General features: G+C 42.4%; 1 protein-coding gene across 10 annotated transcripts in view; it reads left to right on the forward strand.

The window, feature by feature from the left end:
• The window catches only part of ST7 (suppression of tumorigenicity 7), a 263640-nt gene that overhangs the window by 235310 nt on the left and 15294 nt on the right, over positions 1-13036 (forward strand). For all 10 annotated transcript variants that reach the window (XR_008998535.1, XR_005028842.2, XM_057504700.1 and 7 more), the window contains one exon: positions 7611-7761. Coding sequence is in view for 8 of the 10 variants with exons in the window: in XM_057504700.1 (XP_057360683.1) it covers positions 7611-7761 (151 nt within the window). In the remaining 2 variants the exon portion in view is untranslated. The remainder of the gene's footprint in view (positions 1-7610; positions 7762-13036) is intronic.

The raw sequence follows: 13036 nt of genomic DNA on the forward strand, positions 1-13036 counted from the left end.
AAGGCACCTCTGCATAGGGTTTAGAAAACAACAGAAGCCTGTGACCCTCAGCCCCGCTGCGGGAAGATCCCAGGCCTGTGAGGCCTCACCCCCAGAGCAGGAGGCCCCACACCCACTCTGAGCAGCAGCAGGGTGCTGAGGGAGCCCCAGTCCTCGGGATGCCTGGGTGCTCTAGGTGGAGCTGTTGAGGGAGAAGAATTTCTCCTGGCACCGATGGGGGATGCTTTCATCTGGCCTACAGTCCAGCGCTCTGGAACCTGAGGGTGCTGGGGGAAATGGGCTTGCAGTGCTCCCGAAGTTCATTTTACCAACAGGGCAGCCCAGGCCTGACAGAATATTGAAGTGAGGACCAGCCTAACAGATACGCCATTTCTAAATTGTAAATCCAGGGGTGTGGAAAGTCACGAGAAACTAGAGAGGAAAGAATAAGAATGTTATGACAGAAATTCACTCTCATTAAAAATTTGCCTTTTTAAAAAAAGCTCATCGATGTTAATCTAGAAACTCTAATTTCATGGGGATTTCAAGAGGCTCGTAGGGGAAGACATCCTGGTAATTGTATATGCCAATGGAGTACCCACAGGATCTGGTTGGCATGATGGAAATTCTATTCCATGCAAACACTAGTACAGTCCTCCCCGTATATCTTGGTAAAGCTGATTGACAGAGTATAAAATTGCTTTTTAATCCAATTTAGGAAACAAAATGTGTAGTGGGCTTAGCATTTATACATGCTTGAAGCGTGGAAGCAGAAACTCAAAATACCCTGGCAGATTGTCTGTGATATTGTATATCAATGGTACATTTCAGAAATATTACTTAAGTATAAGTGTCTTAGAATCGAGTCGTATTTTGTTCCAAAGCTTTTTTGGATTAGAGTAAGGGGAACGTACTGTGGAAATATGACCCAGAGGAGAGTGTGCAGACACCAGTTTTTAGCCACATTTCTCAGGAAAAGAAAGTTTCTAGGAGGTCTCTTTCTTTAACAGGAAGCACTGTGGCTGCTCCCACCAAGACACCGCCACCAAGGCGACCCCCTTCTTGGTCACCAGATCTGTTGCCTCCTGTAAAACTTCATCCTGTTTCATCCCTCCTCAGCATTTAGTCCCACTGACCTCTTTTCCTGTCTCAAGGCCATCTTGGCTCCCTGCTGCCTTCTTTCTGTGTCACTCCTGCATCCCCGAGCACTCTCCCCCTACGCCGCTCCCTGCCCTGCCCGTCCCTCAGGTTGGTTCTCCAGGACCAGAAGCCACCGCTCACTGCCTGCCCCCTCTGGCCCGAGACGCTCCTGGGCGATTGCACTGTGCCCCTGCCTCAGCTTCTGCCCCTCCCCAGCGCCTCTCCCTGGCTCCAGACCTTCACACCCGCTACTTTCGGGGGTGTGCCTACAGAGGGGTTTGGCAGGCACTTCAGCTGTTTTTGTTACCTTCCCACTGCGAAGCCTCATCCTCCCTGGTATCTTTATCTTAGCTGCTGATCTCACATTGTTCTTGTCTCCTAAGCTAGAAATCTCACAGCCACCCTTGACTCCCCCTATCCCCCTTGGACTCAGCCAGGCACCAGGTCCTGAGGAGGGTCCCCTCCTCGCTGTTGTCACCCCTCCCCCAGCCTATAACAGGAGCTTTTGGAGGCTTTGCTCACTTCGGTCTCTTCCCTGACCAGTGGTCCTTCATAGGACTTGTCCATTCCCTTCAGAAACCACAGAAGGCACCAGCTCCCTTCCTGGTCGTCTGCTGCTCCAGTTCTCAGACTGTCCTCCTGGGAGCCATGAGGACACCACAGCCTCTCTTACCCCCACCCCCACTGCCAGACTCCCCAGAGCTTTGTTCTACATCAGTTTCACATCTCCTGTTTTAAATTTCTTTTTTTCCCCTTCAAACCAATGTTTCTGTGTCTCGGAGTTTGAAAACCACAGAATAACTCAGGGTCAAAGTCATACTCTGGAATATATCGTGAAAGGCCTTTTACAACCTACTTTTCATTCTCCCCTGCCTTGGGGAGTAGCATAAAACTGGGGTTCCAGTGCAGGCGTATAACTTGGGCAAGCTGCTGCCCTTCGCACAGCCTCCGTCTCTCCAACTGTAAACGAGGAATAGCAGTGCCAGCTCTCTCACAGAGCTGTTGTGTGGAGTACCCGAGGCAGTGCTCCACATGTTTCAGGGCAGGCACGGCTGTCGTGTCAGGACTTGAGCACCTCAAGACCACGAGCACATTATGCCCTCTTTGGTGCCACTACCCAGCCTAACAACAGTTTCCGCCTCCCCTCATATTTGTAAGTCAACTCCTGTTTATTTAAAAAGACTGATTCATACTTTCCTTCTCCTGTGAAAACTTCTCAGATGTTCCCCAACTGCTTTCTTAGTACCAAATATATATCTCTTACTAAGGCAGTCACCATGTTGAATTTTCTTGCTTCTTTGTATACACATATGCGCGCACACACACACACACACACACACACACACATGCACTCCTGTACTCCTACAAAGGTAATGGATCACCAAGGTAGGGACCTGACCTTGTCCATGCCCTTGGGTGAGCTGTGGCTGCTCCTGTATCTATGTCCTTGGGGAATACTGTGGCACCCCCATGCCTTTCCTCCTTGGGATACACTGTGGACAGTCCTGTATTTTTTGAATGAAACAAAGTAACTAATGATAGATAAGTGAGCAGCCAGTAGCAGGTATCTAGTAAAAAGGACCCCGGAGGGGTACTCCAGCCCACCAGGTTTCATCTAGCAGTTTAGCTGCATGATTGTTCCATAGTGTTTGGTTGGTGACCCTTGGTAACCAGTTCTTCTCAGCTAACCTGATACTGCTATTTAGTTGCTGAAGTGTTTTACTAGAAACAGACCCAATGATCTGTGGGACACACATACACAAAATACACAACTTACCCCCCCAGTAATATGAATACTTCATTTTTTTGTAACCAAAATAACAACTGTTTAATGGACACTTAACATGCCAGGTACTGTATGAATGTTTTACATGTATTGTTCTGTGTAATCTTCAGAAGTTAAAACCAGCAATTGTTTATTTTTTATTTCTCTGGCTCTACAGATGAGCAGGCTGAGGTGGAAAGAAATTAAATAACGTGTCCAAGGTCTCATAGTACAATAGTAGAGCCAGGATGATTCAAACAGTGGTTTGAGGTGGCAGAGGGCCGAAGAGTGGAGGTGAGGCCAGGGGTCGTAGCCCTGTGTGCCTCGAGCAAGCGGTGATTACTTACATAGTCTGTCCTGTTCCAGGGTGTGTCCGTATACTGAGTCCAGGGAGTAGGCAGCATTGAAACTCACGATCTATAGCATGTCTTCCAAATAGCACAAGTTTATTCTCTGAACTCTTAACCGACATTTGAAAATATGCTTTCTGGGCTTATATTGTGTTTTTGATGCAAGTCAAGAAAATAGGTTTGTATGACATATATACATACACACATGCATATATATATATATATAATGTATGCATAAACTGTATATATAGATACACACAGATAGAAATAAAAATGCTTATTATAGGAAACTTGAAGTACAGAAAAAGCACAAAAGAAATTAATCCCTAATAAAATCAAATACTTAGCCTTCATTAACATTCAATTTGTGACCTTCCAATATTTTCAATGCCTACATATAGACTTAATCTATATGCTACACTTACTTTTTTCCCATTTAGTAATATATCAAGAACATTTTCTTATGTTGATAAATATTTTTCCACTACCTGATTTTTGGGAGCAACTTGATAGCTGTCATCTAAATGTGCTGTAATTTAATCTGTTTTTCTCATTTTGTTTATTCCCATATTTTTGCTACTGATTTCTGCTATTGTTATTACTGAAAACCAAAAAAAGGGGGTCTGAATTAATTTCTTGGCACAAATATCTTTGTAAAGGATAACTTTGTGATCACTTTCATTCAATTACTTTAGAAATGTAAGGTCTTAGCAGAAGAGATGTGAACAGTCACTTAGGATAGCCTCTGATGGGCCACATCTCCCTGCTGCTTTCCTGGCAGGGACACCAGCCTCTGCTCAAATACCTCCCTATGTAGATGCTACCCATGCACCATAAGTGGGGACTGTTCAGCTCCTCTTTATGTGTTCCTACATTGAGAATAAGGAGCTAGATTCTGACACAAATAGATTTTGAAAAGTTGCTTCCGAAATCTTTAGAAGCCTGTACTTCGAGATTAATGTGATTTGAGAATCTGGGAAGGAAGTTAGAAGCAGGGCGGCAGGCAGAAGATAGCCCAGAATGCTTGCTTAGCTAATAGAAGCCAAATAATTATAGACAGGTAGAGAATGTTCTCTGATTTGCAAGCTACAGTTATTCTAATTGATTTCTGCATACTTGTGGATAGGGGAATGCCCTCTTCCCTTTATTTTTCTCTTGACAAGTAAGACGTGAAATGTTCGATGCCTTTCGAATTTAAATTTTGCGCATGTTGAGAACTATCTTGCCAGCCATTTTAAGCCTGGCCAGAAATGTAACACGTTATTAGCCTTCATCATTTGGTAGAGCTAACGTCTCATTTGGAACTTCAAGAGTATAACTTTCCTTTGTAGGCATAACCTATTTCTGCCATAAAGTAGATGCAGTGACAAGGCAGCAGAGTTTCCTGGGTGAGTTGCTGTCGTGAGCCTGGGAGGCTAAGTAGGCCCGGGATGCTCGTTCTGAGAGCTTGCTTGGGAAGTGAGAGTCACGCTGCCAATGGTCTTATGACGCAGCTGAGGGAAAGGCACGTATGTAAGGCAGGGTGTGAGAAGCATACATACACAGAGATCGGAGAGGGGCCTGCAGGAGAAACAGTCTCACCTCACCGCCCTCCGCTGGGGCTGCAGACGATGGCCTTGGAGCCAAATGCACCATCCAGCTGCAGGTGGAGGAGTGTCTGTCTCACACACGTGTGGACCACTGCTTTCCAAAGAGATGTAGAGGCCTTCGTGGCCAACAATGGTTTTTAATGAATTCTTATTTTATTATTTTTATTGTAGCTTTTTTGCCATGTTGTGTATTTTCAATCAATAGATACTTCAGTTATAATTCCTGTCATGGGCATCCATGAAATTTTTTCATGTTAAAAATTGTTTCTTGAAGATTGGAAACTTCCACTGTCAGCAGTAGTGCTGTCCAATAGAACTTTCTGTGTGGATGGAAATCTCTCTGCTTTGTCCCACACAGTAGTCATTACCTACAGCACTTGAGGACTTGAAATGTGACTAGTGGGGACTGAGGAACTGAATTTTAAAACTTATTTGATTTTTGTTGGAAATGTAAACAGCCACATGTGGTAGAGGCTACCGTACTGTACAGCGCAAATCTATTATGTCCCTTTATATAATTTCCTAAAAATCCCCACCCCCAGTTTCTTCTGCCCTACTCCCTCCTAGTTTGTTTTTGACTTCTACCTGCAAATGCCGGTGGCAAAACAAGCCTACTTCTTTGCAGGTGGCCTGTTCCCGAAGGTCCTTAGGCCAAGAGGAGATTTTTCTCATAGCTGCTAACTGACTCTGATTGTCTTCCCTAATTACAAAGATGAGAGGAATAGTAGTTCACACTTTCCGGGCCGGACCTGAAGAGGTTTCTGTGTAGCTAGGACACAAGAGCTAGTTGTTTCATTATTTCGTTTGTGTTAGAGTTCATTCAGCATGACCCTTCTTTAAAAATGGACTATTTGGTAGGCAGGGTGGCTATAAATAAGTATTTGAAGCTCAGAAAACCTCTTATGTTAGGACTCTCATTAGGCAGGAGATACGCCCATTCCTTTGCCCTCCTGGTGATTGTTAAGACTAACCAGATGGTCTTTCTTCTCTAACTTACTCTGAAACAATTAATATAGTTCATGGCACTTTAGAAGTTAGGTATCTTTCTCGTGATTCATAGCTTTGGAGTCTTTTTAAAGATCACCATGGGTGATACATACAATATAATGGCTTCTATTAAGGTAACAGAATCACGAGAGGATAGCCAAATGTCTGAGAACATAAAATCCACCTTTATATTTATAGTATGGTTGATAGTCATTATAAATAAAGTGCTTGTTGGATTATTAGGTAATTTAAAATGTTTGTCCTGTACTGTTTTAAAACAAGATGGAGTTGGAAAGCAGTAACTTGCAGAATTCAAGAATATGACCAAAAAGTTACTTTGGAATTCATGCTTGAGGAATTCCCATTAAAATAATAAGCACCTTTCATGGACCAGCCTGGGCAGAGGTGTTTCCGTGGAGGAGGGCTTCTACCCCACCACCCTCCCAGGGTGGCGGCCGAGTCCCTGTCCTCCGTGGCTGTCTGGGAGGGCTCTCTCACTTCCTTGCTCTTCCTGCTTGGAGGCCTGAGGCGTGGAGGTTTCTTCTTATCAGACCCAGAGCAAGGGAAGTTTTATTTGCTGAACAAAGAGGCCAGAACATGCCCCCCTGGCCCCTCCTAGTCGGTTACCCTGACCCCAGGTAAGCCCACCAGAGAGGAAGCGGGAAGGCAGCTGTGTCCAGCATGCCCAAAACACATAAATTTGCAGCTAGATGATAATGCAACACTGATGGGTGAATCATAATCTCCACCCTGTGTATCAGGATTCTTCCACTCTTCCCCTTCTTTCATCAATTTCCACTGACAGATAATCCACAGACAATTATTTGTGACATTAAAATTGTTGAATATCTCTTCTCATAGCACTTCTTTTTGCTGTTTGTCCCACTGGAATTAAATACATTCCTCCACTGTCTGCTAATCTCCGTATGAAAGGGGGTGCAGGGGTTGGCTGGCGGTGGTCCGGGCGCACTTTGGGGGATTGATCAGGAGGGGAGATAATGAGGAGCGGAGCACAGGGAGAACACTAGCTAGCCGGCAAAGAGAAGTCAGCACTTGCAAATATAAAATACCATCCTATATTTGCTTCCCTTTCCATTCCATTGTAAACACAAAAGAATACAAATGGAAACTTAGTTTTCTCTGATTCCCCTGGAAGAAAATCCATTCTTGCCCTGTACTCCCACCCCCTTCCTAGAAGATAGGAATGAAGAGATGCAGACAGAACCCTCCAGTCTCTGGGAAAAGATGTAAAAGAACATTGTGGTTTGGGGTCTGTATTGCTCCCCTCCCTCCCCTCTCTCCCTGCAGCATCAGAGCAGCGCTGGGTGGCCCTTTACACGAGGCTCGGCCCTGCTCCTTGATAGATCTGTACAGAAAAATTAGTGGGTGGTGCTAGTCAACCCCAAGTCTCTAGTGCAATTGGTTTAGTCATATTCACTTCTTAACCTTCACGTGTCCATTTTATGTATTTTTATTCTGGCTACAAGATTATACCAATTTATTGTGTCTTCTAAATTTTCCTCCTTGCCTCTTGAATCTGTGTTTATTACTTTTTTTAAAGTGTGTTAGCCTGAAAGCCTCTTATCTTCACTGAAGGAAACTAGTACAAGGCTAATTATCTGTCAGCAAACTTTGGATTGCTGGGTGTTTTAGTAATTGCCTTCAAATGTAGTAATGAGGTTGCAGTTTGATGAAATGCTTATGAGTGGTGGCTTTAGGGAAATCAGCCTTTCTATTTTCAGTATTGAATTCCAGATTCCTGCGTATTAATGCATCTGTCTCCTGCCTCTTTTATTTCAGTACCTACTAGAAATGAAAAGCTTAATACTACCCCCAGAACATATCCTGAAGAGAGGAGACAGTGAAGCAATCGCATATGCTTTTTTTCATCTGGCACACTGGAAGAGGGTGGAAGGAGCCTTGAATCTTTTGCATTGTACGTGGGAAGGCAGTAAGTAATTTTCTTTCTTTGAAATGTTTTTTTGAGAGCATAAAAAGATGCTACAACTGTTTTTACCCTGAGTGTTCATGATGAATAACGAAGATTTGCATATCCATAGCTCTTCTCTGTGATGTTCTGTGACTGAGAGATGGTTAATTACTGACGCTCTACAATTCCCAGGGGTGGTGGGTGTAACTGGTGATGCCTCTAGTCTCCCGCCCAAAAGGCAGGTTTATAGTGGATACAATGAATCTGGACTGAGCTGGCAGAGAAGCACGCTACACCTGGAAACCCTCTTTGGAGACCTGAATAGCCCCTTAGTAACATGGGAACTTTGACATGGGCTTAAGCCTCATGCTAAGCCCTAATTACCATCTGATTCCAGATGACCTTTCTGGGGGTTGGCTGAGGAGCCACGGTGATCCTCCACTGGAGCTGGGTTGGCAGACACACATGAGGAGCAGTCCACTCAGAGCAAGAACAGGGGCCACTGGACCCTGGTGTTTAGTGGCAGGTGTGGCATTCATGTGTTAATGGATAAATGCCTGTTAGATGGTTATAGGGATAAATCTATCTGACTACATGCTATGTGCCATCATTCTGTGTAAGGAAAAGAGGCTCTAATGGCAGATGAGGTGTGATCCCTGCCCTGGAGAAGCATCTTGTCTTTCTGGGAGGAATAACCAGGAGCACGTGGCAGCTGCCCAGTGGCTTTCAGAGAGAGAGGTCTACGGGGTGGAGCAGTCCTGGGTAACCTGGGTCACAGGGGAGCCGAAGCAAGCCCTGAGGAGGTAGGACAGTATGAGAAGCAAGGACACCATATGAAGAAATGCTAAATAGTAGGGCCATTTGGGAGAATGTAAATTAAAGAAAAAGGCCAAAGACTATGGATTGTTGGACATGTGTATTGACATTGTTATCATTAATTCAAGCAAAACAAGTATAACATGTAGCGTGAGTTTTTAATTTTTCTCCTCTCATGGGGAAGCAAAACAGATATTAGAGTTCTGATAATTTTAGCCCTATTCTGATCAACCTCACAAATGAATGTCTTTTTAATCCCTTTCATTCTGTTTATCTTTGCTGCTTCCATTTTCACTCTGATATCTTCTGCTCTTCCCTTTTCCTGCCCTTCCCGAACCCAGCAGGAATCCAAACTGGTGCAGGAAGGGAAGGGGGGGCTGCCAAATGGGATAGGGTAAAAGTAAGTTATTCCTCAAGCTGATTTAAAGTTTTTTGTTTAGTTGTTTTGAAAATATTTCTTTAGGGAATTAATAGATCTACTTAAAACAATTTACTATTTACAACTTGAGGGATGTTGACTGGATTGATTGTGCCACCTGCACTCTGTAAGTGTGATAACATACGCCAGGTGTCCTCGTCCTGGTATTTGATTGTTAAGACAGCACATTCCACTTAGGGCTTGTGTGGGTGTGTGTACAACCCCCTCCGGTTGGGGCTTATTGTTACATTTAAGGTGTTCTATCCAGATAAGACAAAAGGAATTTTTATTTAAACGTGAGAGAGAGAGAGAGAGAGAAAGCTTAGCAAGATGGAACCTGAGAGGCCTCACCTTGCTGTGGTTATGGCATGAGTGTGGAAAAATTAAATGGACAAATTAGCTTACCTAATAAGAACATGTTTATAGATTGGCATCTTGGACACTTAGTAATAGCAGTTTGTCAGTTGGATCTGTTTGATCGCAAAGTTACCAGTCCTATAGAAAGGATCAAAAGGAGGGGATGCAAGAAGTGATAGAGACAGGGTGTGAGGAATAGCTTAACCATAAAAAAAATCCCACAAGGAATAACTGGAAGTTCTGTTTGGAAATTAACCATATAATCAGATACCAGGGGGTAGATGCTCTGGGTCAACTGGGAAGGACAGTGGAACTATGAGAACTGGAAAGTAACACACCAGGCAGGGTGGTAATGTTGGGGGATGGTAACCACCTCAGATGGGCAGAACACTGTTAGAATAAAAGGAGGTGGAGTGTTAGATGTAGAACAGTATGGCAAGGCAGTCAGAGACCTATAGGAAGGGAAATTCTGCATTTGATCCTTACAGATAAATAGGAGCCACTCCACAGAAGTTACACTGCTGTTTGAATTTCACAAAGAGAGCCATACCTTCCAATCTTAGAAGTGAGACCCGTGAGAGCACCCACCAGGTATTAAATGCTCTGGAGGGTATGAAGAGCCTTGTTGAAGAGTGTTTGCATGACTAGGAAGTTTACAGAGGGTTTGCATTTCCATCATTTCATGTACTCCTGACAGTGTTCTGAGCTGGGCAGGACCGAGGTGGCCACACCAAATGTTCAAGAGAGGAGCAGATGCAGAGATGAGGGTCTTGTTGGAACTTCCTGGAGCCACTGTTGGGAGAGCCCGGGTATAAACCCAAGTTCACTTTTTTCTTCACTGCTCTTTCCTCAGCATCTGCCCTGAAACCCACCAGCCAGGGGTGGGGCAACAGGGTTCAACATCAGTGTTTCAGTTTTCAAAAGCTTCGTAAGTTAAGTAAACACCACTGTAGGGAGTCAACCCAGAGTTCTCATCCAAGTCCGGCTATTGAGGCTTTACCTAAATAGACTAAGGATAAGCAGGTCAATTATCTCTGAAACATTTGCTTGGAAGCCCTCATTTTATATTACTACTTACAGGCTAAGGTATCCTTACTCCCTTTCTAGTGTTTAGAAAGCTAACCATTCTGTATACAATTATATTTTCATTGTTGAATATTGACTTAAACATTTTAAATATAGAACAAGCCCAATTTTATACAAAATAAATAAATTCTGTATATAAACAAGGGAAAGAGACTGGAATAAATACATCTTTAAGTGAATCTTAAGTGATTTTTGTCTTCATTTTTTTTTCAAATTTTCTACAAAACATACATGTTTTATACAAACAAATATGTATATGAATAAATGTACAGTGTATGTATGCGAGGTACATACATTGATAAGAATAAGCTTTCATTACAAACAGTTTTGGTCCTTTTTAAAAACAAAGCTTTAAATGTGTAGTGCAATTTATGAGAGAATTACCACTCCAACGTCAGACAATTGTCTATAATCTTTTGATATCACTTCTAGATCTGTGTCCATTTTCAGTTTAAATGGAGGCATCAGAGCTCTGGATTTTAAATCAGAGGACTTGGATTAGAACTCTGCCTTGGCTGCCTGCAGTGGTATTTATTTAATTTACCCAGGTTTTGAAAACTGTGAAGCACTGATGATGTTGAACCCTGTTGCCCCACCCCCAGCTGGTGGGTTTCAGGGCAGCTGCAGTACCCGACCCTTCCCTCACCCCTCCACAGCCTGTGCCTGAGCACAGGAGGCTGCACTTCCTGAAGGGCACCACTTGGTGGCGCCTTTTGACATCTCCAGCCTCCTAGTTTAGATTTTACTCCGTTAAGCCAGTTTTTTCATTAAATTTAAGACCACTGACCAACTCCCTTCTAACTTGCCCGTTTCATTAGAAAGAGAATTTAGGAAGGAAGTTAACAGTACCTATTTTTTACCAGGTTCCATGTTAAAAATGACTATTCTTTAGTCAACTTATCTTTTAAAGATTAAAAAAAATTATTCTGTCAAAAGTTTTGGTTCGGAGTGGGGAGGGAGGTACATTTTGCTTTGCTTTCTAATGAGTTTATTATGTTATTGTATTACTCATTCTGTGGAGTTGTGAGTTTCCCACCATCAGGCTGAAATAACTCACATTTTTGATAAAACCCCAAAGTCCAGCTGATGCATGGCAGAGATTGTTTGGGTTTGAAACATATGGTGGTTTTAAAAAAAAACTGAGTTCTCAACCACAAATACATCAGCATTTCAAAGGTTTCTAAAAAGTTTGATTCATCACCTCCCAGCCCTTGAAATTACACAATATGTTCCTCAAAGTCAAGATAATCAAGAAAGGGGAAAAGTTTTAATTTACAAGATTTAGAAATATGTTTCTTAGTTCATTACACAGCTGCCACCTTATCTGAATTATACTTATTTTAAACACTGTGGGTTCTGGTTATTCTCACATACACACACACCACCATAAGTATGAATTGAATATTAAAAAAACATATATGAATAAGGGATGTGGTTTGAACTGGGGCTTATTTACAGCACCATTGCACCTCATGCGGTCCTATTTTAAATGGCACATCTTCTGTTTTACCTATATTAAATACTGATGTGCCCATATCTCCCTCCCACCTTGATCTCTTCAAGGTTCTGTTTTGGTTCTATTTATTTTATTTTATAAAGCAGGGTAGTCTGCTGACTACATCTGTGAACTTTAACATTTAATTTTCTAGTTCTGTGTATTAGAAGACTAGTATGCCATGGGGTAAATCACTTAGCCTTTCTTTGCTTCCATTTTTTCCACTTGACCAAGACTTTTTATTTTCTTTTTGAAGATTTTTTTCCAAAAAATTCACTAAATAATGTATAAGATTTGAAGGTGGTGTTTTTAGGGGGATTAAGGCAGAGTATTTACTTTGAGAGGAGAAAATGGCCTATTGTTGAAGCATAGGAATAGATTTTGATTCTAATTTATTCTCTTTGAAACTGATGGTAAATGCTACTTGCTGTAAGATGTGTCCTTAGAGCATTTCCTCTAACCAAACCTTTCTTCCAAAAGGCTGGCACCTTTTGGACTGCTAAAAAAGATTCCCCCAGCCCTCACCCCAGAGATCTAAGGCTAAATTTTATAATTTGGGAGAAAACAATGGTCAGCTAATATCCCTGGTCGTAGCTAGCTTACACTAATAGCCGGTCTCTAGATAACTGTATGACACTTCCCCACCTACTGCACACTAGAACCAGTTTGCTCCTTTATCCAGACTTGTTGACTGACCATAATTTGGGTCTACCTGAGTTTTTAAAGGGAAAATTCTGTCTCTTTCTGATTATGCATTAATTTAGTCATGTATGGAGTTCCTCCTTTGTGCCAGACATTGTACTGGACATACCGAGGTGAGTAAGACTTTGAAATGCTTTGAGAGAAACATTAATAAGGGTGTGTGTATCCACATAGCATATATACATATATATATATATAACATATACACATACAGAGATACATCTATAATAAATAGTGTAGTACTAAGCAGAACTATCAGTGAAGCACAGTGTGAGAGTGTTGAGGGTCACCAACAAGTTAGTGAATTTGATATAAAGCTCTAGAATTTTTCTTCAGGATTGGAATAGAACATTATTTGATTAACCAAGAGAAAGTGATTTTTGTCAAAGCCAGATAACTAGATAGTGAAAGAATGTGGATCA

Source organism: Manis pentadactyla, chromosome 7 (assembly GCF_030020395.1).
Source record: "Manis pentadactyla isolate mManPen7 chromosome 7, mManPen7.hap1, whole genome shotgun sequence".
NCBI lineage: Eukaryota > Metazoa > Chordata > Mammalia > Pholidota > Manidae > Manis > Manis pentadactyla.